Raw genomic sequence first — 27,285 nt, 5'->3', positions numbered from 1 at the left:
ATATGAAAGAGGTGCATAAAAAATGTTAGCAGGTAAACCACTTGAAACATGAAATACCATGAAATTCATCTAATTTTCTACTTTCTATTCATCAAAAAAATCCTGTGTCATGGCTTCCACAAAAATTGTGCAGCTGTTTTTTCAGCATTGATGGTAATTATAATCAGAAATGTTTCTCAAGCATCAAATCTTTGAATGATTTGTGAAGGATCATGTGACACTGAAGACTGGAGTAATGATGCTGAAAATTCACAGGAATAAATTACTTTTTAATATATTCAAATAGAAAACATGTATTTTAAATTGTAATATTTCACAATATTACGTTTTTTTACTCTATTTTTTTTTAATCAAATAAATGCAGTCTCGGTGAGAATGAGACTTCTTTCATTTAAACTGCTTTCCTCTAACAACCAATTTTTTATAGCCTGACAAAAACACAATGCACATTTTACAAAAATGCTAATAAAACATGCAAAGCAGTGGCCAAAGATGGACGTACCAATTTAAAAGAAAAGAAAAAAAAATAGCCCATACTGAATCCAAGAATGCACAGCTCTCCAAAAAAATCAATAAGCTAAATAACATAATCTGTTTTTGCACAATTTTCTTTTTTATTGTAATTGTCTTTAAATTGGTTGTTAAAGGCTTGTAATTGTCTTGAATTTGTTACAAAAGCGCTGCTTTGATGGCAAAAAGATACTACCTGTGCATTAAATGGTTTTATTGGGCACCTTCCAGCCAATTAGAATATATCATGGTCTGTCTGAATACTCGATTCTATTTGGCTGGAAGGTGTGCAAGAAAATTGTTTAATGCATAGGTAGTTCCAGTCAGTTTAATCAAGTGCGCACACACACCCCACTTGAACACCGAGATCATAGATCACGCTGCGCACACACAGAAGAATTTTTACCCTTTCGGTCAAATATTGTGCAGCAAACATCAATAACAGCTTTAACTTGTCAATGCTGGCAAATGACCATGGTGTAAGCGGGATAATCCACAGCTAGCTGAGCATTAAACTATTTTAAAATGCACTCCACTTTAAGTCGGGTGGTTATTTGCCTCCATGCCATGCATTAAAATAGTTTAATGCACATCTACTGTGGGTTATCTCCCTCGTACGCACGCACACACGCATATGTGTGTGTATATATATGGTTATATGTGGTTATTATACATTTAGCATTATTTCACCACTTTTAGCCCCATTTTTTGGTCACGTCCTGCCAGCTGAGAAGCGTCTCCCTGAATTCTAATGCAGGAATTGAGAATTTGTTGGTTATTAGATCTAGTCACGAAGTGGACGACATTACATGAGACTGACTGAAGGTGAGAGACAGTGGTTGATGAAAGAGTGTAGGATTGTGGGTAAGTGGGAGCAGGAGGGCTTCATGTCTGATTAGAAGAGGTTGTTGGGTGACTGTCACTGAGCTCAAATTGATTTCCACCCGTGAGGATGATGTAGAACACACTGACACCTGCAGACATGGGTTAATACAGCACATCCGTGTCTGATGGAGTGTTCCCGGTGAGTCGGGTGTGAGACACGGCTTCAGACACACATATGTGAACCTCTTTCTGTAAGCTCTGTAGATGTTACTTCCATAAACGTATGTTTTGCCATGAAGGCAAGCAGAGGTGAGTTTGATTGATTAAAGTTTAATCTGCCGCTAAACGCTTCGCTCTAACCTTGCACGTCTGTCTCACGCACACTTTACTTTAGAAGATAAATTGAAGAAGTCAGCCAAGGTGATCTTCTGAAGTTGTTAACATAGTGGTGTGTGTGTAGGTGCGTGTAACGCATCTTTATCAGTGTTACTGCTATCTAGTTGTTTCTTCAACTACGGGTACTTTTGTCCTGTGGACTTAGAGACAGAGTTTGATTGGACTTAGAGGACTTAGAGTTTGTTTGATTTGTTTTGTGACCTTCACATAAAAAGTCTTAGTTTTTATAAAAATTAACTCCTGAGACATAACGGGCCCTATCATATGCTCGCGACACAAGTGTTTTCTGCTAGCTTCAGCCTGACGCAGTTATCATTTGTCCTGCACCAAATAGCAAATGCGTTGGTTCCCATTTGTATGCCCATGGGCTGCTGGTTTGAAAACAAGGTGTGTTCAGGCGCATTGTTGGCGTGTTATTTTGAGGCAACTGAAATTTTAACTGCAGTATTTTTTATTTATTTAAAGAGCGCCTTAGGTATTCTGTGCCAATAGGCGGGTGCATGACGCGTGTACACTCTGCTTATTACACACACAGATACGCGCAGCAGCACACAAACATGCCCAATATTAAAAATAAAAGGATTACAATGTAAAAGATTCATATTGTGTACATAAAGATATGGTGGAATCCGGCTTGTCCCGTAGATGATCTGCTTGAGCTTTAACCTCACGCACGTGCAGATCTGTTTTCTCGCTAGAGAATCGTTCAGTTTTTCCGCTTGCAAATTCCGCATGTAAATAGCAATCCGCCATGGCGCGAGCGCAACTGGCTTTATAAGGAAATGGGAGATGAGACTCTGATTGTTTTATTGCACTTTACACCCACAACACACCCATTATTCATTAAGAGAATTTTAGAACATGTGTCGAACGCGCCAACCGTTTTTTCCGTCGTTAAGCTAGCAAAAGTGGATTCGGACACGCCCTAAGTGCACTTGCGCCGTGCGCTTTAGACCATTCGCTTGGATGGTACAAATAGGGCCCAACGTGTCCACAGCTGAATAAATGCTTTATTGGTATGTGCACAGTTTTTGCATCTACAACTTCTCGGCGTTATGTATTGTTTCTTACTATGTTTATTTTTCAAGCTAATGAGTTTTTTCTCTCTCCGTCAGAGGTCCATTCGGTCGTTCGGGAACGATGACCGTCATGTCATGGCTAAGCACTCCACCATCTACCCTTCCTCTGAGGTCCTGGAGGCGGTGCAGAGCCTCGTCTCCACTGTGGAGTGCGCCCTGAAACATGTGTCTGAGTGGATGGACCAAACTCAAGCCAGCCAAACAAATCAGTCAAATTCACCCAGCGCACAGGAGGAGGAGACAGAGGCCAGCGCCGACGAATCACCAGAAGGCAGCACAAAGTGAGTGTTCCCAGTGCATGCTGGGAAAATGGACAGAATCTGTTAGCTGTTGATTTATTGGCTAAAAATCTTTCTGATCCAGAGACGGTAGTCATATTTTGTGTGTTCTGTCTCAGCGAGGGCAGCAGCTGTAGCAGTGGTCCCAGTGAAGGAGGGGTGTTATGTGGAGTGATGAGGATCGGTCTGGTGGCCAAAGGCCTCCTGATTAAAGATGACATGGACTTGGAGCTGGTGCTCATGTGCAAAGAGAAACCCACCAAGACACTGCTGTGCACCGTCTGTGACAACCTCCCGCTGCAGATCGAGGTAACGACACATGCTCACACTTATCACACCTGCTGACAGAAAAGCCAAATGAGCTACCAAAATACACACTTGATAAGTGTCCTTCACAACCTCCTTTACTGGTGGAGTTTTGATCTGCCGTGGCTAAATATACACTCAAAAAGTGACTGTTTGCATTTCATCTGTTAAAAAACTGCACTGCGGTATACTGCGACTAGTTTTGCCCCAAAGAACAAGAGAAGCTTGTCTACAATTGAACACTTTTTCCTCTGGATTTGCATTTGTTGCTTGCTAATAATGAAGCATGTATTGTGGTAATGCACTCATTAAAATATGGTTGTGAAGGTGATTTGTAATTATATGTTACCAAACAATTGTTGCAATACTGTTGCAATTTCTCCTGAACATTTGCAACTGTAACGGCTTCTATAATTTCTATTATTTGCAATACATAAACACAAATTGCTGCACAACAAACACTTATTTTTTACTCTTTTCTCAAAAATCTCAAAGGTGCTTTTATTGCTAACTAAAACAAAAAACATATCATTTTCATTAATTGAAATAAAGCTGAAATAAAACTTAAATTTTAGATTAAAACTTAGAAATGTTTCATTGGCAACTAAATGAAATAAAATGTTTAATTTGAAGTTCTAAAATTAGTAAAGCTAAAACTAAAATAACTACATAAAACTAATAAAAAAACTAATAAAATTTTAAATAAAAAGCACGTAACATTAGAAAAGATTATCATTTAAAATAAACAATAAATAGCATAATAGTATATAAATAATACTAGAATTACACAATCTCAGATAAATTCTGTCAAAAAAAAATTTCAGTAATTAATTTAGACTGTAGGACAATAATGGGTCAGTCTCTATGGGACAAGACATCCCAGAGGGTTTAAAATCAGAAGGCGAAAATGTAAAATGTGCATTTTTGCTCTATAATAACTGCCTTTCATCTAAAATTACTATTGTAATAATAGTACTGGTTTATGCAGGTGAACTTTTGGTTTTACATTACCAATGTAATTCCTGTGGGAGGAATCTGCTCCATGTAAACAGTGCTGTAGATGTCATGTCCCTTTCTGGTTTCTTGCCCCTTCTATGTTGAAGAATATTGTTTACTGATATTACATGGTCATAACAAGAATATTTTGATGTAACTTTTACAAGTTCAGTAAGTCAGTCTATCAAGCTAGTCTCAGTTTAATGTGTATGATGTTTTGTGACTGTATTTTTTCGGAGACTGCATGTTTGAATGTATTTTAGGGTATTTACACTTATAGTTTGACTTATAGCACTAAAGATATATTTAGTCCTGGTTCAGTTAGCATTCACACTGTCATTTTTAAGATCGAACCAAAAAAGTAAAATTAAACATAGCTCCTATATGACGAGAAGAACCAGGCATTCTTAAGCGTTCTGTCTTCTTTAGGTCACATCTTGTGATATCCTGTCCTGTTTTTGGAGCGTCTCGGTCCGCTTGTTTGAAGGCACCAGGGTTCAGATGGCAGTGTTCACACTTATTCAAATGAACCGCACTAACAGAGCAATCGCACAAGAGTTTGTTTTGCGACACATCACACTGCCAGGGTTGTAGACTCAAAAGTGTTTTGAGGGAAATGAAACTGCAGATTTCCATACAGAAAAAAAGCTGCAACATACGAAACAGACCTGCTCTATTTATATGCATCATGTGTAATTAATCTAAACCTGCCAACAACCGGTTTCCCTAATTAGACACTTAGGACAGGCCGGGAGGGTGGGGAGATCTGCGGTGACCCAGTCTGAACCCCCTATCCAGACAGAAATCCCATTAAAGCAGACTGCACTGCCAGCAGGTCAACTCTCCGTATAATGGATCTGTTCGTAATGGAACGGCAGTCCCCTACTTTACCTTTCTTTACTTTCTTCCTCTTTCTCTCTGTAGCAGTCAGCGATTGAGAGATAGACATGCACATTTCCTGTCTCAGCTGTGTGTGTGTGTGTGTGTGTGGACAGCCCCCCCCCCCACCACCACCAACCACACACACACACACACACACACACACACACACACACACACACACACACACACACACACACACACACACACAAGGGTCACTGTGGTGGGACTGGGAGATGTAATTGATCCTCTGGTTTACATGAAAAGACCAGACGGATTGGAAATGTGCGGCTGGAATTAATTGAATGGATTACAAACCGGTTCCCCACATCAAACCGGATTACGTTAAACATTATAGTAAGCATCTGTGCTGTCTGGTTTGTAAATGCATTGTGATGGTGTGACCAGCTGTGGCCATGTGATAACAAAAAGCCTTAAACATTAGATTCTTGTCCAGTTTGTTTTCAGTAGGTGTGTTCTGCACTTTTAACCTTATAAAGCCTTGGGCAAAACTTTGCTGAAAAGACTGTAGTACACAATGAACTACAAGCCTTCTGTCGTCTGATAGTTCATACTTTTTTAACAAGTTAAGTAAATTGTAAATACGTCCCCCTTCAGGTGGTGGTACACATGTCTTTTTGATCTGAAATCTTTAATGATAAAGTAAACATAGGAATAACTTTTATATTGTTAGTTATATTTCAAGATGAACATTTACTGGACTGAAACAACTTTTACTTGATTATCCATAATCACATTTGTGAGTATCAAAAATTATACATCAGAGCTTTGATCATAAAACTAGGCATTTAAATATCATCTTACTAAACATATTATTGGGAGATATAGAGTTACAAGTGATATTTAGATACTTTTTTTAACATATATAATCTGTTATACTCTCACTGAATTTACATACAACCCCACTGATTTATATTACAAGCAATCAGAATTTCATCTTACCTTTTGGCCATATAAATATCAGCAACTGCACCAATTTGCATATTTTTGCTCAGTTTGGGCCTCTGGAAATATTTTTCCTCATCGAGTATGAGCTCAATAATCTCCTATATCATAATATATGAGCCATAAAAGCCTGACTTGTGAAATTATACTTTTTATTTATTTATTTAGATTTTGTCTAAACATTTCACATAATTTTAATGTGGGCAGCTTTGCAGCTTGGTGTCGGTAAGTGATACAGGTTCGGGAAGAAAAATAAAAGTTACTTTGTCGACATTGGGACTGTCATATTAACACATTTTTTCTACATGATTATGGTGGCCAAAATAATTCTCTAACAATATAATTGCGATTAGAAGTTACTATATAATGATACGTGTAGTTTTAACATGAAATCAACTTTTCATTTTGTTACTATCATGGTTATTGTCAATACCAGTATATAGAGACACCCCTTGTCTATATTAAACATCAAATCATTTCCAAATAAAAGAGCAAGAAATAAATTTTTTCTATGTAATGATCTGTTTAAATAGTTCACAACACAATTATAAAGCCATAGATATGATCATTCATTCTGGGTTATTTTGCATGTTTTTGACCCTTTGGAATTAAAACTCTGACCCCTACAGAAATTGACAGAAGAGAAGTATGAGATACAGCACTGTATTCCCGAGGCCGCCATCTTGGTCTGCACCACGACAGAACCCAAACTCACACTGAAGGTGATGCTCACCTCCCCGCAGATGAAAGACGACCTTGAGACGGAGGAGCAAGGTTTGAGCCTGCATGTGACCTACTTCCTGTCTTTTTTCTTTTCTAAACAGGAGGTGAAGGGGAGGGAGGGATGGATGAATGTTCGTGTGTGCATTTTTAGCGATGGTCCATTAGAAGAACGAGCTTTAGTCTCTTCCTTACTCTGCATCCAGAACTCTCTTAGGGCCATGCACATAAAGCACACACACCACTGGACTCATCTTATAGTCAACACACACACACATAGAGCTGATTCAGCAGCAGGTTGAGTGGTCTGCGTGCTGTCAGACTCTTGACCTGCAGGGCCGCTCACGGGGGGTGCTGAACAACAGCGGCAGGAGAGTAAGAGAGTAGACACAGACATAAGAGACAACATGAAACACTTCTGTAATGGGACACTATTAAGTGAAGCCGAATATTCAGTCAAGAACAATGCAGGGCGGGACTGTTTATCCATTATTTCATCCATATTACATACTCAACCTGCACAGTAAGAGCAGCCCAGTGCACTTTGGGTACAATTCGGGTAGGGGTCGTGTTGTTTTCCTGCCTTTCATCTGATAATTCTCTGGTAAATTAAAATTCTCTTCATGTCATTTCAAACCTGTATGACTTTCTTTCTTTAGCAAAACACAAAAGAATTACTGTTGAAGTCCAAATAATGAAAGTCAATGGGGTCCAAAATTACACTGGACCCCACTGACTTTCATTTTATGGACAAAATAATTTATTTTGTGTCCATAGAGGAAAGTAAGTCATGTTAGTTTGGAACAGCATGAGGTGAGTAAATGATTTTTTTTTTTTAGGTGAACTATCCCTTTAACTCACTTTCGTCCTGTCTTTAATCCACACTTTTTATCTCTCTTTAAGTCTTGACATTAATATTGAATGCGTTATGTCAAGTCTAATTTGGTTTTAGGGTCAGTAATTCCTGATGCAGAGGCATTTGAGCTCAGAACACGAGTTAAGTCAAGATAGAAGTCTGTTATTGGAGTTTCTGGTGCCGTGACCCGTGACTGACCGCTTTGACAGCCGAAGCGGTTGTATCTTTAGAGGATGGCATTTAGGCTATAACAATTAGAGCTGCAGTGGTGCGAAACGGGCTGTTTCTTTCTCTCTCTCGCTCTCTCGCTCTCTCCCTCATACACAGGCTCCTTGCCTCTTTCACACACACTCACACACATACACACTGTCATACACATTCTGTCGCTCTATGCAAATATGCAAATGCTTTGCCAACGAAAAGGTTGCAGCCCTGTTGTACATGCTTGAGTGCTCTTCGGTTGCAGTGGCAGTAGCAAACCTCAATACCTAAGAGGGTGATAGTTACCTAGATGTGTTATTGTTACGACCTTCATGGACTTCCATAAGTACCACCACAGATTTCTGCTGAATTTAACTATGATAATTTGATTACTAAGTAATGAAGTATACTTGGTAACTGTGTTGAACACTGTGTTGAAATAAAATAAGCACAGAAAATGCAAGAAAAGTCTCGGTCTTAAGGACCAGTCACATTTGCCAGTGTTTGTGTGAATTAATCCAGACATTTCAATAGGAATCCACGTAATCTAGAGTTTTGCATGAGGGTGAAAGATTTTTCCCAAGCAGATTTTTACATAGTGAACTGAACTCACCATGTTGACCAACAGAAAGTTGCTTGGTTTGAAAGTGACTCCTGTGTGAGCTGTGATTTCATATATCGCTACACTATTGACAAAAGACAATGGACCTCTTGTGACTGCACCTTTAGTTATTTATTTAGCTATCTATAGATATGTTAACCATTTAACCAACTTAAATCAATTTACTCTGCAAGAACTATTGCTTCAGATTGTTAAAAAACGAACTGCTCTTATAGCACCCCTAGTGGCAGCACAGAAAATGCAACTTATACTTGCGTTTAGTGATACTGGCCAATATTTGGCCATTTTGAGATGATCAACACCGCCAAATAACAGATACAAATTGGCACTGTTAATGAATAATGCTCAATTCTCCAAAGTAAATATTGTTTAAAAAATGTTTTACATTTTCAGCCTTATATCGACTACCCTGCTCTCTATTCATTGCTATCGGCATTGGGAAAAAATACTATTTTGGTCAACTGCTAATTGTTTTTTTTTTGTATGAATTTTCGAAAGCAGTGCCACACAAAATAGCATTTGTGCTGCATCAAGGCCAGTGTGCCTTAATCTCGCTCTCTCTGACACACATACTCTCATTGGTTTGCTCACACCACCATCCTCTTTGATGTGGATTGTTAGAAGCAGGGGGAGGAAAATGAAAGAATGTATCCGGATTGAAGAATCAATACCTGTGCCAGCACACACCTCATCCATCTAACAGATGTGTCAGATGTGGACACTGTCCCTGGAGTGTGGGATGACAGATGTCAGGAGGGAGGGAGGGACGGAGAGATGGAGCGATGGGTTGTAGATCACCACAAGAGCACCTCGTATTTTCATGACCAGGTCAAGGGCCCTGTCCCGTTGAGAAACTGCTCAATCTCAGGACCGGCCCGAATGGGCAGTTCTCATCAGCTCGCGCACAGACATACACACTTGCATACAGCACATGACACTCACACTCACACACTGGGTGAAACTATATAAGATAAGAAACTATATTCTTCAAAAAGAACATGGAGGCTGTTTTTAGGACCATTAAGATATTTTACATTTGTGATGTTATTTCATGACATTTACGGACTGTATTAAACCATAAAAATACCATAACATGTTTCCTACATCTCTGCAAACATATTAAGTTCACATACTTGTTTCTCTGAAAAGCAATGCTACAGCCAGTTATTCTACTTCGAAATGTGCGTTCCATGTTGGAATATCTGTTTTATCCCGCCCACTGCCAATTTACACAAAAGTATTTAGACTCCCCGGGTTGCCAGTTGGCAGAAAACAATGCGATGGAAGCCAGCAAAGGAACTGGGTCACAGATTGCGAATTCTACCCGACCTAAAAAGCTTTGGTATTGAAAACATTGCAAAAGTATACATTAGCTGATTAATTTACACTGTAAGGCTCGTTGCTTCTTTTGCGTGTCCTTAATCTGGCAATCCGAGGCTGAGGCGGCGGGGCTGGGGAAAAATCTATACAATATTTTGAATTTGCAGTACCCTGTTCAACCACTAGCTGTCAATATTACAAAGTGCCCCTTAAAATTTTCCCCTTTATTTGTTGATTTAAATACAGAATCATTGTATTAAAGTTATTTTTTTACTGTAATACATCAAAAAGAATCACCCTTGAGGTCATAACAATGTCACAATTAAAAAAATAAATGGTCCTATTTAGCTGAATGGCGTCATTGACCAAAAATTATATATTTAATTTAATTAAATTTTTTGGGGGGTGAAATATGGTGGAGTCCAAATGTCTATATTGTAAATATGTGATTCATTACTTTTTCAATTCAGCTTTTTGTTTTGCTGATAATGTAACTTTAGTTTACTTTAGGCAGTTTATTAGATGTCTCAGACTTTTGGACCCCTCTGTATGTTTTTCCACCCGTGTTTGTGTATGATCAGATTAATAATGCACTGAAGCATTTGTCTCATTTTGAATGTGTGGAAGTTTGTGGGGTGATCAATGATGGATTGATGTTGATTTTTGCGGTATGTGTGAGTCATTGATTAGAGGGCGGGCTAAACCTTTCCATCACTCTGACAGATCTTCCTCTTTAAACCATCCTCAGCTGGGCTTCTCTGATTAAAATCCAGAGAGTATTATGAAAGAGTAATGGTTCAGTTATCATCATATAATCTCTAAATAACCCCCGTACACCTGCACGCCTTTTCCTGGATTTACACTGCGGCAGCATTGTCTTTTTTCTTTTTTATCTATTTGTTTATCTGCAGAGGAACACAATGTGATGGTCTCACTGGTACGTAGATGCTCACCTACTGAGCCAATATAAGAAAAGATTAGCAAACGTTGTTGAAGAATGAACCTTATGTATTGTTTGGGTGGGAGAGATGAAGAAAAATGGTCTGACAACTCAAAATGTTAGTGTGTGTTGTGTGCGAGCGATCTCTTCTCTTGTTGTGACTGGTCTATAACAATACCCACTGCATGTCTTCATTACTCCAGTGTCAATCCAAGCACAAACTGGCACGGATTCGCTGAGGGTGTTAGCGTGTGCCGATGCTTTTGACATTTACTCCTAACCAGGCACGACGCAGGAAATTAGAAAAATATTTTGAGATGCAGCCAATCAGAAAGTATTTGATGTTTTATTCAGTGTGCAGATTTCTTCAGATATAGACTTTTAGAAACGAAAACATGCTTTTCACACTCTCATTAGTTTAGTTAGTCTTTTAACAATGTCCAACACTGTATACGACTGCTCAAAAGTTTGATTGAATGTAAAGACATTTATAATCTACCAAAAAATTATATTTCAAATAAATGCTGTTCTTTTGAGCTTGAAAAAAAATGATGACTGCTCAAATTTCAGCTTTGCGTCACAGGAATAAATTACATTTTAAAATGCATTCAAATAGAGAATAGTTCTTTTAAACTGTAATAATATTTCCCAATATTACTGTTTTTATTGTATTTTTAATCAGATGAATGCAACCTTGGTGAGCATGAGAGACTTCTTTCAAAAACTTTGAAAAATCTTACCAACCCCAAACTTTTGAATGGTAATATAAATATCAGAGGAGAAGGTTGTCTTTTTTCACTGTACTCATTTATGAACCAGCACATGTAACTTACACCACATCTCAAAGTAATAATTTTCACATGCAGAATTCTTTAAAAACAAAATAATTTTGAAAAAGTCTTATACTCTAGCATTTTATGTTTAATTGGATGTATAAGATAATATCTTCACACTTTTTGAGTAATTTTGACTGGAAATTACACACTGTAAAATATGAATCAAATGAATTTTCCAAGAGTTTTATTGTGACCTTTATATAACAAAAAGTTTAAATCTGTTGGTTTTCAAAAATAAATAAAAAAAATCAACACTTTATTGGCATAAAAGTGCCGAAAGTTGAAGAAATACCAATGCATCTGTGAGTACTGTGATTTTGGCCCAATCTGAGTGCTCTGTGGGCGGAGCTATTCAGCATAAAACAAAACAAAAATATATTTAGTAAAGTGACTCAATGTATTTTTGCTTGTGACTTTTGCAGCTCATTAGCACAAAACATTCACACATTAATTAAAATTAAAATTGTATTACGGCGTGCCTGGTTAGGATAATGTGTAACGCCAATTGAACAGCCTCATTTGGCATGTTTTAGGCTGGGTTTAGTATTTCATAACACTTGGCACATGCTAACACGTTTTGCGAATCCTTCCTCCAGTTTCCAGCCAGCCAAGGAGATGCACTGAGGTTTCATCTCTTTTGGATGCACTGGACCAGCTGAGCCGATTGGCTTCCTCCTTTCTCCCTCCCGCTGTGCCTTAACAGCCCTTCCCTCATCACGTGTGTGTGTGTGTGTGCGTGTGTGTGCGTGTCTACGCGTGTGTGATTTGATTTCCTGTCCCGTTCTTCTCACCGATAGAGAGCGTTGAGTCGAGCGAGCCGGCGGACCTGTTGGATAGACAGAGGTGCCTGGTGGCGTTGGCCTCTCTGCGACATGCCAAATGGTTCCAGGTTGGCGCTCACTTCTTCTCATTGTTATTGTAGCCTTATGACCCAAAACTACATGCCATTTTCCTCAATTTCCTCCTGCTCTCCAAACGCTCAACACCTCATCACAAACATTTACGTATCGTAAGGCTACAAAAGCAATTGTTACACTTAGTTTTCTTTTGCCTGTTTTTGTTTGTCCATAACCTGCTTGTCATCATAAAGGATTTGTCTAGTGCTTTCCTGCACCGTATCTTCCCTTCTCCCACCCCACCGACATAAGCCCCGCCCCCTCCTCCATCACCCGCACAACACGGACCAGAGCTGAACACACCTGCACACTCACACACACATAGTCAAGATCTAGAGATTCAGGGGTTAAAGGTTGAGTTTGATTGTTGCTCTCAGCTCATTGGCCGATTCCCTCTGGTTTCCTCAGGCTAGAGTTAACGGCCTAAAGTCGTGCGTGATCGTCTTACGAATACTGAGAGACATGTGCAATAGAGTCCCGGCGTGGGAACCTCTGAAAGGATGGGTGAGTAGTCAGATTGACTTTATCACTGCAAACACTACAGTGATGATACGGTAAAAAATTAGGTGTGTAATCTGCCAGTGAGAATTCAGTGTATAGAATTTGGTAAGTAAGGATTAATTGACATTGAATTGTTGCAAACTGGGGCTCAAATGTGTAATGGAGCCACGGCGTGCAGCAATATGGATTAGTGACAAATATTCGCGTATACATTTATTTGTAATCCCAAAATTCTAATCTGTACACTGTAAAAAAAAAAAAAGAAAAAAAAAGAATGATCAATAAGTTGTGACAACATATGTTTCTACATTGCTTTAACTCAACTAAGTTAAACAATTTTAAATTTTATGTTATACAAGATTCAACTCATTTTTAAGTCAGTTTAATATGTTTTAAATTGAAATGGCTTAAACATCCAACATCTGTTGATTGTATTTAAAAAATTTAAGACCGCAACTTAAAATGCATTCTTGCATCAGAGATTAAATATTAATATCTTGTTTAAAAATACCTCAAGCTGCCATTACAGTTCAACATCATTTTTTAAACTGTTAATGTGGTGAAGGCTTTGAAAGTACTTCATTTGTCGTACAAGTTCTTATTGCATATAAAAATTACACAGTACTTTGTCATCCAAAATAAAAATTGAGCAACTGAGCAAATTTTGCACTACTGTATTTTTATTTATTTTTTCACATTTTTCAAATTTTTTTTCAGAAACATGGCAAAAACACAAATGTAACTTGAAGAGCTTCCATATTTTGAAAATAACTTATGGATATGAAGTGTCATTTTTGCATATCTAGTGGTTAAAAATGGTATATATATGTATACAGTGCGTACATACTGTTAAAAAATACAGTAATAACTGTAAAATTGTGATTATATTATTACAATTTCAAATAACCGTTTCTTATTTGAATATATTTTAAACTGTAATTTATTCATGTCATGGTAAAGCTTTTTTGTGTATTTCTAAACACTTCAGTAGCCAATCAACATCCAGGACTGGATCTGTCCACTTTATAATTATAAATAACTTGTACATTGAGTGATTAAACTGACTGGTTTTTACAATAACCACAGATTTAATCTCTCATCCCAGTGGCCCATGGGCACATTTTGATGACTTGATAGCTCTTTGTGTAATAAATCAGTCTTTGAAAAGTGATTTGCTCTTTTGTCCTCAGCCTTTGGAGTTAATATGTGAAAAGGCCATCGCCACGTGTAACAGACCTCTGGGAGCTGGAGAGGCTCTGCGCCGGGTCATGGAGTGTCTCGCCTCTGGCATACTGCTTCCAGGTATGAACACTTCCACAGAGAAGCCATAAAAATGAGTAACAAAAAAAAACTCATTTTGGAAAATCCATTATAAGTAAAAAAAAAAAAAAATTGTGCTTCAGGCGATTTCATTTTTTTGAGTAACAAATAGGGGGACTTTAATGGTTTTGTAATGTTTAAAGTTTTATTTTTTGCCATAATTAAATCTATATGTGGAAGACATTTATATATACTATTATAAGCGAAATTATAAAAGTCTAACATATAGGTCATTATATTTCATAATATTCTCTACAGTTTAAGTTTTGGGTCAGCAAGTCTCTTATGCTAAATGAGGCTTTATTTATTTGATCAAAAATGCAGCAAAAACATTAATATTATGAAATATGTATTACAATTCAAAATAACTGCTTGCTATTGTAATATATTTTAAATACATGGATCTATTGTAATATATGAGAAATACAAATACAAATTAAAGCTGAATTTTCATCATTACTCCAGTCTTCAGTGTCACATGCTCCTTCAGCATTTATTTGAGAGATATTTACTGTCGCTTTTGATCAATTAAATGCATGTTTTCTGAATAAAAGTATATACTTTTATGTATAATGTATCAGCTACATGTAAAAAGCTTGTTTACCAGTGTTGTAGGACATTTAGTTTTAACCATTTTAAAATAAAACATTGTACTAAACTGTATATTATAATCATTTTATATTATACATTATAATAATTTGATTCCTGATTTTTCAAATGTAAACCTAAAGCTTGTTAGACAGTGATGTCAGAGTTTTAATATGAATGCTGTTTTAAATGAAAATATTGAAAAGAGTAAAAAAAAATTGTGTATCAATGGATCCCTCATCATAATAGACTATGAATAAGCCTGAATATGCGAGATAGTGTGGGCATGTCCTGTACAGTGTGATGACTGCAGCGGTGTCACTATCAGATCTGGGTTTCATTTGCAAAGCTCTAGTTCCTGTCTGAGGCCCAGAGGAATAATGGAGCCTCATTTATCTACTCTTGACACAACTAGTCCATCCCTCTCTACTCTTATACTCTTTTCTCACTTATTCATTAATAACAAGATGCAGGCATTAACATTTGATTGGCTTGCATAGGAAATGAACCCGTCCCACAGTGATATATAATCTTATTTGAACATAAAAATATATATATCTGTACCTTTAGGGCATAATTTAAACGAAGAGGGTTCGCTTAAAGGTTTAATTAACTCCTGACCTGCAGTGACGGGGAGTAACTAAATAATGAAACACTACAGTTTCCAGTAGCTTCCACAACGCTTAACTGTGTCAGTTATATAAATCATGTATTTTGTTGTTATATTTCCCGTGTGAATAATGATCCTCTTCTGTTTCCTCTCAGGTGGGCCAGGCCTGCATGATCCCTGTGAGAAGGAGCCCACAAACACACTGTCGGCCATGATGGACGAGGAAGCTGAGGCCGTCACGTTTAATGCACAGGTACTGCCAGTGTGTGTGAGATGCAGGTGTCAGTGGATGACAGAGAGGCGCTTATCTCATCTGTGCTATCTAGATTACTGCCATGTGTCTCTCTCTCACACACTCTCTCACTCTCACACACACACACACACACACACACACACACACACACACACTGGTCTTATCAGTGTTTCCGGCTTATATGCACATGATATTACAGTTGGCAGTGAGTCATGTCTCCTTAAATCAGTTTAAACTGATTCATAGAATTGAATCCATGAGCTCTAACCCCATTTTTGCTATTGAAGTTTGTCTCAGAGGTAGTGTTAAAACCTGTCATAACACTGTCGCAATCATGGATCGTGGAACTAGTCTAACAAAACGCTCTTCAGAATTAAAATCATTTGATTTTATATCATCAGCAAAATCTTCTCAAATATATTGTGAATATTCTGTATCACCCAGCCCTAACACACACACACACACACACACACACACACACACACACGCACGCACGCACGCACGCACACACACACACACACACACACACACACACACACACACACACACACACACACACATATCCCGATTGAGCACCTTGATGATTGGCTCTCTAATGAGCGTGGGAAAATGATACAAAGTCTGCCTGTGAATCTCACTCCTGCCCTGGGGACTGTGTGTGTGTGTGTGTGTGTGAGCTGCATCTCTGAGTAGATTTCTGTATTGCTTTTCCTTTGAACACTCATGCAGTCGAGATCAGAATCACAATGTGTCTAATTGTTTTGCAGCAGATCGAAGAGGTTCAACACACACACACACACACACACACACACACACACACACACACACACACACACACACACACACACACCACTGAATTTTGTTTTTTATTGCTTAACATTTTTATCAAATTGTATTATTTCCTTGTTAAAAAAGGAAAACAGCAATAATTTTTTAAGCGTATTATGTTATGGGAAAAAAAAATGATTCAATATATTTGTTTTATTCATCATCTACTTTTGTGAATGTGATGTTTATGGGAATATTGCGGGTGTAAATGAGGATATGTTTTTACTGCAGTTAGCCGTAGTCATAAATGAGATGCATTGCAGTAATATGCAATAGTAACGCCTACCTGCAGAAATACTGCATTCAAGAGAGAGTTTCTGTTGTCACATGAGACGGTGGTAGAATGGTGCTCATAGCTATAATTTACTCTGTGATGACGAGTTCATGAGTTAAAGATAAGCTGCGTGTTTAATCACTGAATTTAAAGGAAGGACAATGTAAATTTAGCTTCATTAAAATGCCATTATTGCTCATTAACCTTAAATGTCACTTAAAACTTTACATTAGGAACAACATGTACTTTGTGAAACTTTCTGAATGTTTACTAACTACAGACAAGTCATCTTTAATCTCAATGCTAAGCTTGGGAAAGTGGGTAAATAACTGTATGTATCCAATTTAGCGTATCAAATAAGCATATTAGTGTTTTCTGAAGGATCATGTGACACTGAAGACTGGAGTAATGATGGTGAAACATTACAAAATCGTACTGAAACCAAACTACTTAATGCTAGTGTATATAACAATTATTAATAACTATTATAATTGAATAAACAATAAAAATATTGAAAAACTGCAAGGAAATTCATATGTAGTTACAGTTTTAATTTATCTACAAAACTAATTTGAAGCATGAACCTTTAAAGAAGTCAAAAATAGAAGTGAAGGCACATCGGCCACTAGCAGTGTGGACGGCTTTGTTGATTTATAACGGAAGCGATCTAGTTTTATGGGATCATTTGATTTCATTTTATCTGTCCGCGTTAAAAGAGCACGTTCAGCCCTTTAGTGAAGCTGATTTCTGTAGCCTATATCCAACTTAGGCGTGGAGTCTTCCTTTATTTCTTAATTTGTAGCTGCTTTTCGAATGGTAACTCGGTCAATATGTTGGCGATCAGATATTCAATATGTCTTGTACTATCCATAATTGGCTACTCTCTGTGATTGGCAACGGAGGCAAAAGACTCCGGCTATGGATGTGCCTCCTCCTCCAGTTCTCTGTCCCCTCAGACTCGCCTCAGCACAGTTTCCGAAAGATTGTAATTACATCGGCAGATTCCGAGCGCTCGGGGAAGAGCAGCAGTGCTTCCGACTTCAGTGATATTTTATGGTGTTTTATACTGTGGTGAATTTACAAGCATGAAATGCACATTCTGAGACATGAAATGAAATGAATAACTAGGAATTTTATTAACATTAAATCACCCTTCTCCCATTTTCACCTCAAAATATTGTTTAGGCTGTGCCTCCCTTGCCTCTTTGGGACAATACTAAAAAGACCACTTCAATTTGTAAACCGTTCAATGATGATATTCTTACAGATGCTCTGATTACTGTAATTAAAGGTGTTTCTCAAAATGGGCTTTCAAATCTTTCTAGAGATACTTTTGGAACCAAAGTTATGGAGCCTCCTAATGGGCTATAACTAAAGTAAACAGCTTTGTCAATATCTGTTGAGATGAGTTAATGTGAGTTAGTTGTAGCATGAATTATTTGTGAGGCAGTCTGCCCCATAATTCCTCTGAACACAGTGATTCAGTGCCCGATGTTCCACATCTACAGGCGCTATCTGGGCTCAAGCAGAGTTATTGCTTTATTATTAAAAGAAGCAACAAGTGTGTGTGTGTGTGTTCAGGGTATGTTTTGAGACCATTTTTTCTAGAGCAGATAATTTAGGTTTGCTCTTTGATAACCTTGATACTAGAGATGCGCCCCGAAGCCTAAATCAGAATTCGGAAAGGCACGGAAAATGAGTAACGCATTCTACGGAGCCCCAAAAGGGACATGGTTAGGCTTGCTGCAGTAGTTAAATTACAGTCCATCAGATTTCACTGATCACGTGAAGAGGGTAAGGAGAATGACTGACAGAACAATGGCGGAGGATTTGATGCGCAACAAATCCTAAGTGTTATTGACAAATATCTTGTCTTGTATAATGTGCGGTCAGTATCGCTGCACCCTATACACAGAGTACGCGTGATCGTGAAAGTAAAAGGCAAGCGCTCATTCAAAAGCGATTTCAATACCCTGCATATTGATAGCTATTGCTGATGACCGAATAATATATGACTATATTATTGCGAGAGAATACAATTATAGAATAGAATATATATATATATATATTTTTTTTTCATCACCATGTCCCTTTATGGGCTCCATAGAATGGTTAATTTACTTTATGAACATAGTATTCCGCTTCGGCACATCCCGACTTGATACCTTTTTATCATATCTAATCTTTGTGTGTGTGTGTGTGTTTCAGCATGCTCTGCGGCTTATGGCCTTTGGGCAGATCTATAAGGTCTTAGAAATGGACCCTCTCCCCTCAAGTAAACCTTCACAGAAATACCCCTGGTCAGATAAAGAAGGTGAGCAAACATACCCAATTCATTACTTAAACCTGAAGTGTGTCTTTTTTTCCAATATTTAAATGCTCAGTCTAGTTTAATTTGTAGATATAACTATAAGCACGTCATTCGTAGGTTGATATCTGTGAAAAGTGTGAAAACTGCCGCTCTTAAAACATTAATCTATTTGTTTGAACATCCTGATCTGCCCGACAACAATAACTTGACTCAACCAATGGTGTTGGAGTTTGAGGTGGGCCTGTCTGATTGTCCAATCAAAGAGAGGAAGTTTTTGAGAAACCTGTTTGAACAGTCATATTTTTTGCAAATCCATTCAGTGCCTCTGAAATTAAATACTTTACCTTTTATTTGCTTTAATAATGTAAATAATTTAGAAATTTTACATTAACATACAGCTCTATGAGTCTGTTTTCGATGCGTTTTAGTAATTCGTTGTCGGTGTGTTTTCATCGGCACATTAACTTTACTCTTGTGTTGTATCAGGTCTAGGGCTGAAGAGACCTTATGAAGATGGTCTGCTGGACGACAAAGACATCATCAAGAAGATGAAGCGCAACCTGAGAAAAGGTCCGTCTGAGTAATGATAGGCAAATATATTGTCCAGACTGGTTAATTTACTGATATTTGTTGAGGTTGTGTGCATCTGCCATTATCAGTGATTTTTTTGTGTGTGTGTATTTTTATTAAATATTGTGCAAAATAAGTCTTAATTTATGCAGACTTTTTTTTGTTATCATTAAATTGCATTGTGTTTTATGTCATTGCCATTCATCAGCAGATAACGATATGCTCTGTAGAGAACAGTATCAGCACTGGGCATTAGAAAATGTTCTTATTGGTCAGGTTTTCTGAAAATGTATAATATTTATGAGCAAGTTATTTTTTATTTAATATTTGTTAATACAATATTTTTGTTTAATTTTTAAATGCCATCTTTCAGTTTAATGCATGAATTTAGTTCATGATATAATGTGGAAAAATATGCCTGCCTTAAATATAATCTCCTATTTTAAACCAGCAAGGACACGCTCATACAGTAACCTGCATTCTCTAGTCGTTTATTCTTTATTATTCTCCTGTTTGGCCGTAAAAGCTTTTGTCCTCTTTCTAGAAAGATTACCGCATAACACGTCTCATTTTTCCTCACCTCAGAATTATTATTTTCTTTTGCTGTATTGTACCTCTAATCTCTCACCTGCTTTCTCTTCTGTAAGCTGTAGAGCTCTCACTCGACTCTTTTATTTGCGGCGTCCCTTCCCTCTCGCTCCACATCCTCCTGCACCTCCATCTCTTGCTCTCTCGTACAGGAAGCAGACAACCGTTGGGAAATCAATGGCATTGATTCTTAATTTCTCTTGGAGCCGCGCTACTGTCCCCAGCCTGTGCTCCTCGCTGGACTCAAATAAATTGCTTTCAAAGCAGCAGAATTTCACAATTAGCCAGCTGATGGAACGAAGGGATGCTACAAAGTTAGAAGACGACCTGTGTGTCTAAGGAGCGTTTCCTTTTCGCTATAATTGCTAACGTTTATTTCTGTTCTTTTTCCCTTCCAGCAGTTCTTGACAGTAAAGCAATAGACTCGAATCAACCCATGAACGCTCTGATGCGCTTGAACCAGATCCGGCCGGGGCTGCAGTATAAACTGCTGTCTCAGTCAGGTCCGGTTCACGCCCCCGTCTTCACCATGTCTGTAGACGTCGACGGCACTGTCTACGAAGCCTCTGGCTCCTCAAAGAAGACCGCCAAGCTGCACGTGGCTGTAAAGGTACATCTGGACTTTAGTTTGAGGCGTGTGATTGGAGTGGTGAGCATTACGTAAGGAAATAAAGGATTAATTCACTCAAATTAGTATTTTGTCATCATTTACTCACCCTTGTGTTATTTGAAACCCATATACGGACAAATTGCACGATGTCCGAGCTGCTCTCTTCCATGCAATGAAAGTGAATGTTGACTGTAAAGCATCAAAAAGGAAAAAAAAGCACCATAAATGTAGTCCATGTGGTATTTTATTTATGTTATTTCTAGCCTTCTGATACTGTAGCTTTACACACTTGTATGGAAAAGAGCAGCTTGGACATTCTGCCTAATCTATTCATTTCTGATCTACGTAATTCATATGAGTTTCAAAAAACTGGGTAAGGGTGAGTAAATAATGACAGAGCTTTTATGTTGGGATGAACTATTCCTTTAACAATATCCTCAATAAGCCACAGTGCTGATGCAGGTGACGTAAATTCAAGCCTGGGTTGCCTATTTTCCTGATCCCGTTGATCCATTTTTCCCTTCACGTTCTGCGCTCTCATTGAATAAATGCGGCAAAAAGGTTTAATAATTAGTGCTAGAGCTAACAATTGTTTTTTGTCGATCTGTTGATTTTGTTTTCGATTTAACTAATTGATTAATCAGATAAAAATGCAAACCTTGTTTTGTTTTTTTCTGTGTGCATGCACAAAAGGTTTAAAGTCAGCATTAAATGCTGTTTGCAACCCAATTTACATCCATATTATGTATTTTCCAGGATTTTCCATACATATTATGTATGAGTTTCCAGGTGTTAAATTCAGGACTTTTTTTAAAGCTCCAGTTTGCTGTGCTTGTTTGCAGGGCTGCACAATTTTGCCATTTTGAAATGATGTATCAACATGACTATAAAATCATAATTAAACAATACGTATTTAAGTAAAATAACATAAAATAATAATTATTTTTATTTTACAGTAAAAAAAATTAATTACAATATTTATATCTCAATTTCTTATTTTTCAAATGTTAAACCATTGAGATTTTATTTATGAGTGACCCAAACTCATCGCAATCAGCTGTGAACCGAGCCACTCAGAGATGCTGAAAACACGTGGATCATGAGCTGCTTGTGTGTAAATGAACACAGTGCCGCGCTTCATTCTGAAACACAAAACACATATATTTAATTAATTGAATCACAGCATTTACAATTTTTTAATTGCTCTATGCTATATGTCAGTTTCATTTCGATTAATTGTTCCATTACAATATTCATATACTACACTTTTTCCAGTGTGATCAGGCCAACATATACAAACCTAGTTATTGTGCTAGTGTTAAGCTCTTATTAGATGTACACTCGATCGCATGACCGTGGTTAAATCCTTCTGTTAGCGGTATAGATGACCCGTCACTGGATAGAAGGTTACAGCTATGTGTGCTTCTCTTCAGGAAGACCAGTAAAGCTTGTTCCCACACACTCACACCAGTGATTCCCAGGATGCAAAAAGGGCTCAAATCTATGTAATCCCAGAGTGCTTGTGAACAAAGGCTCTGGAGCGTAAGACCACACTAATCCTCTTTCTGTGAGCGCAGCCATTAACAGTACCAGCAGCCCCAATTTGGGTCAGACTGACAAATGAACCCTGGCGCTCTTATGATATCCTTTACCCTGTGTAAACACACACTTAAAGCATGCATTCACCCTAACTGTGAGATATGAGCCAACAATAGCAGTACAAGTGATCAAGTGACAATGTTTTCTTTCTCTATTCATCAATCTTTTGGAGTATTGACTGCTGAAAATTCAGCTCTGCTATCACAGGAAGAAACACATTTTAAAATAAATTAAAATAGGAAACAGTTATTTGAAGTTGTAATATTTCATAGTATTCATGTTTTTACTATGTCTCATCAAAAAATAAATACTGCCTTGGTGAACATAAGATACTATGAGCATACGAGAGAAAAAAATAAAATAAATAACCGACCCCAAACTTTTGAACCGGTAGTGTATATATAATTAGAGATTTAATTTATCAGTATTCATCAGTATTTTCAGTATATGTTATTGGCTGACAACTGATATTGTACTAATATATTGTGCAGTTTATGTATAATATATTTTGTGTATATTTCTATAATATAAGTTATTCAGGATTTTGTTTGGTTAAACATCCAGCTTAACTTGCACAGATCTGTAGCTCAGCTTTGTGCCTTTTTTTATACAAGCACAGTCTTTTCGATGTGATGATTTCTCCCTCAGTATCCAAGAAACTGTCTTCTTTTGATTCCGCCGGCCACAAAGATGAACTGATCTTTCCCAGCATGTCTCATCATTTTGTGATACTTTTATAACAAAACCTCCAAAATGAGAGACTTTAAAGCTTTACTTTTTTGTATCATTGTGTAATTTTCGATAAAAACTTTAAGTAAAATGAGGACTGATGTGGCATAGCCACAGCCTAAATTGAAAGTTTTGAAGAAAAGGGGCAATTTACACACTACTAAATAGTTTAATGGTGCAACACTAAAAATTAGTTGAAATGTAAATCTACGTATAAACTAAATACTTACGTAAGCCTCCAACAAGGAGTAATGGCTAGAATAAAATTGAATTGACTGAATTACATCAATAAGCCTTTGTTTTATCTGACAGACTTTAATCCTTTAAACACACATACACTGAAATAGTCCAATAATCTGTTTTATTTACAACAAAATCATTTTTTACAGTGTATAAATGACTAGCTATGTTCTGCCTTGAGAACAAATGGTGCAACCTAATAAAGTACTGAGTTAGTTACAAACTAGTAGTTACAGTACTAAGCCTCTAGTGTGGACTTTATGTTCCAGTTTAAGTTATTAAAGAAGGCTGATGTCCTGTTATTATGTCATTATGTCCTGTTGGATCTCCATGCTGGATCTGTTGTGTGACGATGTTTTGTGGACGTGTGGTGTAGGTGCTACAGGCGATGGGTTACCCCACGGGCTTCGACACAGACCTGGACTCCATGAGTGCAGATGAGAAGTCCGACGGGGAGGGCAAGAGCGAATCGTCCACTCACTCAAGCAATAACACATCACACTCAGACAACTCCAACACGTTGGAGGTACAAGCACACAAACGGCAAACTCCACATTTACTCAAGCGTTTATTAAATGTTTTTACTGTTCCAGTCAAGTCACATTTATTTAGAAAGTGCTTTATATAGGCTACAATCCAATTGTTTCAATGCAGCTTCACAGTACTAAACAAGAAAATAACAGTGTTAATGTTACTAAGTTCTTCGATTCTGAAACATGATTTCAGCTCTAAAGCAGCTCTACAGAGGACAATAGTATCATTATTCAGCTCAAGTCTGTGTTGATTCAGTTCAATAACATGTTCTGCATCTAGGTGCGAACTCAGGGTCCTATTTTGACGGCCAGCGGGAAGAACCCGGTCATGGAGCTCAATGAGAAACGTCGCGGGCTGAAGTATGAGCTCATCTCAGAGAGCGGAGGGAGTCACGACAAACGCTTCGTCATGGAGGTGGGCCTCAAACACACATGTACCTCTTAATCCCTATTCGGCAATACAATACTGTTTATGTGTGATGTTTGCTGAAACGAGCATTAACGCTATTATTATTAGTCATATTTGGAGTGAGGGTTTTGAACAAACCTTTAACCCAGATTTTAATGTTTGTTGTGTAACATGCAGATATGAGTGATTGAGATTGAGAATTCTCAATTTTGATTTTATGGTGACTTTAACAAAAGTATAACAAAAAGTCTTGGTATAACAAAAGTCTTAATTATAATTTCAAGAGGTCTTGCTGCAAATTTGGGGACGTAAAACAGGAATCGCAATATGGTTTAATGTGATTATTAAACTTCAAAAGGCTCTAATTTAATTGTGAGTGATGTGAGTTTCAAAGTCAAAAATGGTATGCTAAGTGATTCCTTTTGATCTGCTATTGATGAATTCTGAAAATGATTATGGTGTTAATATTGTAATGTTTTGTAAGTGGCTGTAAGAGTGCTTATCTCTCTTATCTTTTTGAATGAGCCGGGAGCAGTGACGCATAGACATTTCAAAATAAGTGTCCCAGTGTATTTTAGGCTTGTTTATAATTAAGTCTTATGCATACAGTATTTTTTTCTGGATATTTTAGTATTTTACTTACGAAATAAACTTTTCTGGTTTACTCAAAGTAAACTCTTGCAGCCTCTCTCAGGGCCGACCCGTTACAGGAAAGAACATTAACACATTTAATATATGGATTTTACTAGTATCAGCACAACAATCTCTTTATTGCCTTTCTTTGAAAACATTGTCATCATATCAGCAAAATCCAATTTCGATCGACCTTTAAAAAGAAAGCACCTTATCATACACATCATCTCACGTTTCAGTCATTGATGGCTGATGTATGATGTAATTTCCTGTTCAACCCTCCTCATCCCGTGCTCTCGTTGGCAGGTGGAAGTCGACGGGCAGAAGTTTCGCGGCGCAGGGCCCAATAAGAAAGTAGCCAAAGCCAGCGCTGCCCTCGCAGCTCTAGAGAAACTCTTCTCCGGGCCTAATGCTGCTGGAAACAAGAAGAAGAAAATAATCCCTCCGGTAGGTCGTCGGTTGCTTCCATTAGTGATCAATAATGTCCAGATTCAGTGTGTCTCTCCAATAACCGGGGTCAGTGCCTGGTGATTCCTGACTGCTGGATTAGATATTCTGTGATAAAGATATCCTGGATGAAACTGGGACCTGCAGACTAACTCATCGTTTTTCTCCAGAAATCAGTCTGTGGCAACCTTACACATAAAACACTGTGGCATTACTGTAGATTCTCAGTGCTCATTAAAGCCTGTGTGTGTGTGTTATAGAGTAAAGGGGCATTAGCTGCAGCTGCTGCTGTGTCTGCCGCCGCGGTCCAGGCCGCACGAGGACGAGGAAGACCCACTCTCACGCGAGGAGCTTTCGTCAGCGCTGCGGCCGCACCGGGATACGTCACGCCAGGTGTGTGTTTGATGACAGTCTTTCTATAGTGACTAAAAGCCTGTTTACTTCAAGTTTACTTTTTTGACTCATGTAAAATTGCATGCAACAATGCATTTCTATAAAAGAAGCCCCAATTTACCTATAACCATCGTTCAAAAGTTTGGAGTCAGTAAGATAAAAAAAAAAAAAAAATTTATACTTGTATTCTGCAAAGATGCTTTAAATTGATCAAAAGTGATAGTAAAGACAAATTGTTTTGTTACAAAAGATTTCTATTTCAAATAAATGCTGTTCTTTTGAACTTTATATTCGTCAAAGTATCCTGAAAAAAATCACTGTATCACGGTTTCCACAAAAATGTTAAGTAGCACAATGTTTCCAATATTGATAAGAATTTGAGCACCAAACAAGCATTTTAAGTTGAAATAATATTTCACTGTTACTGTGTGTTTTTTTTTTTTATCAATTCAATTCAGCCTTGGTGAGTGCAAGAGACAAAATTATTTTTTACAGACCCCAAACTTTTGAACAGTAAATGGCTGAAACAAATTTTTGTACTATTTTGGTTAATACACTGAAAACTAAAATCAATTGTTTTAAATGCTATTGACTAGGAATGCGCCCTGAAGCCTAAATCCGAATTTGGAAAGGCACGGAAAATGAGTAACGCATTCTACGGAGCCCCTAAAGGGACATGGTTAGGCTTGCTGCGGTAGTTAGATTTCACTGATCATGTGAAGAGGGTAAGGAGAATGACTGACAGGACAATGGCGGAGGATTTGATGCGCAACAGATCCTGAGTGTTATTGACAAATATCTTGTCGTGTATAATGTGCGGTCAGTGCCACTGCTCCCTATCCACAGAGTACGAGTGATCGCGAAGGTTAAGTGAAAGTAAAAACCGAGCGCTCATTCAAAAGCGATTTCAATACCCTGCATATTGATAGCTATCCCTGATGCCCGCAAATTATATACAATATAATTACACAACTATATAATTGCAAGAGAACGCAGAATCATTGGAATATATTTTTTCCTTCCATCTCGTATTTTTTTTCCATCACCATGTCCCTTTAGAGGCTCCATTGCATCATTTCATTTCCGAACATAGTATTCGGCTTCAGGTACATCCCTACGATTGACCGATACTAACAAACATTTTTATTTCGCTGATATGGAACTGATATATTGTGCGTCTCTAAACTCCAAACAATAGGCAGAAGTTTTTTAAATTTTTTTAT

The 27,285-nt window shown here is 37.7% G+C and overlaps 1 protein-coding gene across 8 annotated transcripts in view; it reads left to right on the top strand.

The window, feature by feature from the left end:
• The window catches only part of strbp (spermatid perinuclear RNA binding protein), a 92,197-nt gene that overhangs the window by 56,291 nt on the left and 8,621 nt on the right, over positions 1 to 27,285 (top strand). For 5 of the 8 annotated variants that reach the window (XM_079861391.1, XM_079861392.1, XM_079861395.1 and 2 more), the window contains 14 exons: positions 2,847 to 3,091; positions 3,208 to 3,397; positions 6,865 to 7,009; positions 12,528 to 12,619; positions 13,035 to 13,130; positions 14,318 to 14,429; positions 15,801 to 15,898; positions 19,209 to 19,314; positions 19,798 to 19,881; positions 20,868 to 21,079; positions 24,024 to 24,173; positions 24,461 to 24,595; positions 25,529 to 25,669; positions 25,930 to 26,062. In XM_079861391.1, coding sequence (XP_079717517.1) covers positions 2,847 to 3,091; positions 3,208 to 3,397; positions 6,865 to 7,009; positions 12,528 to 12,619; positions 13,035 to 13,130; positions 14,318 to 14,429; positions 15,801 to 15,898; positions 19,209 to 19,314; positions 19,798 to 19,881; positions 20,868 to 21,079; positions 24,024 to 24,173; positions 24,461 to 24,595; positions 25,529 to 25,669; positions 25,930 to 26,062 — 1,939 coding nt within the window. The remainder of the gene's footprint in view (positions 1 to 2,846; positions 3,092 to 3,207; positions 3,398 to 6,864; positions 7,010 to 12,527; positions 12,620 to 13,034; positions 13,131 to 14,317; positions 14,430 to 15,800; positions 15,899 to 19,208; positions 19,315 to 19,797; positions 19,882 to 20,867; positions 21,080 to 24,023; positions 24,174 to 24,460; positions 24,596 to 25,528; positions 25,670 to 25,929; positions 26,063 to 27,285) is intronic. The other 3 variants (XM_079861393.1, XM_079861394.1, XM_079861398.1) reach the window with 1 other exon arrangement.

The sequence above is a fragment of the Squalius cephalus genome (assembly GCF_949319135.1).
Source record: "Squalius cephalus genome assembly, chromosome: 24".
Classification (NCBI taxonomy): Eukaryota; Metazoa; Chordata; class Actinopteri; order Cypriniformes; family Leuciscidae; genus Squalius; species Squalius cephalus.
The sequence above is the reverse complement of the archived record's forward strand: the minus strand, read 5'-3'. Positions and strand labels throughout refer to the sequence as shown.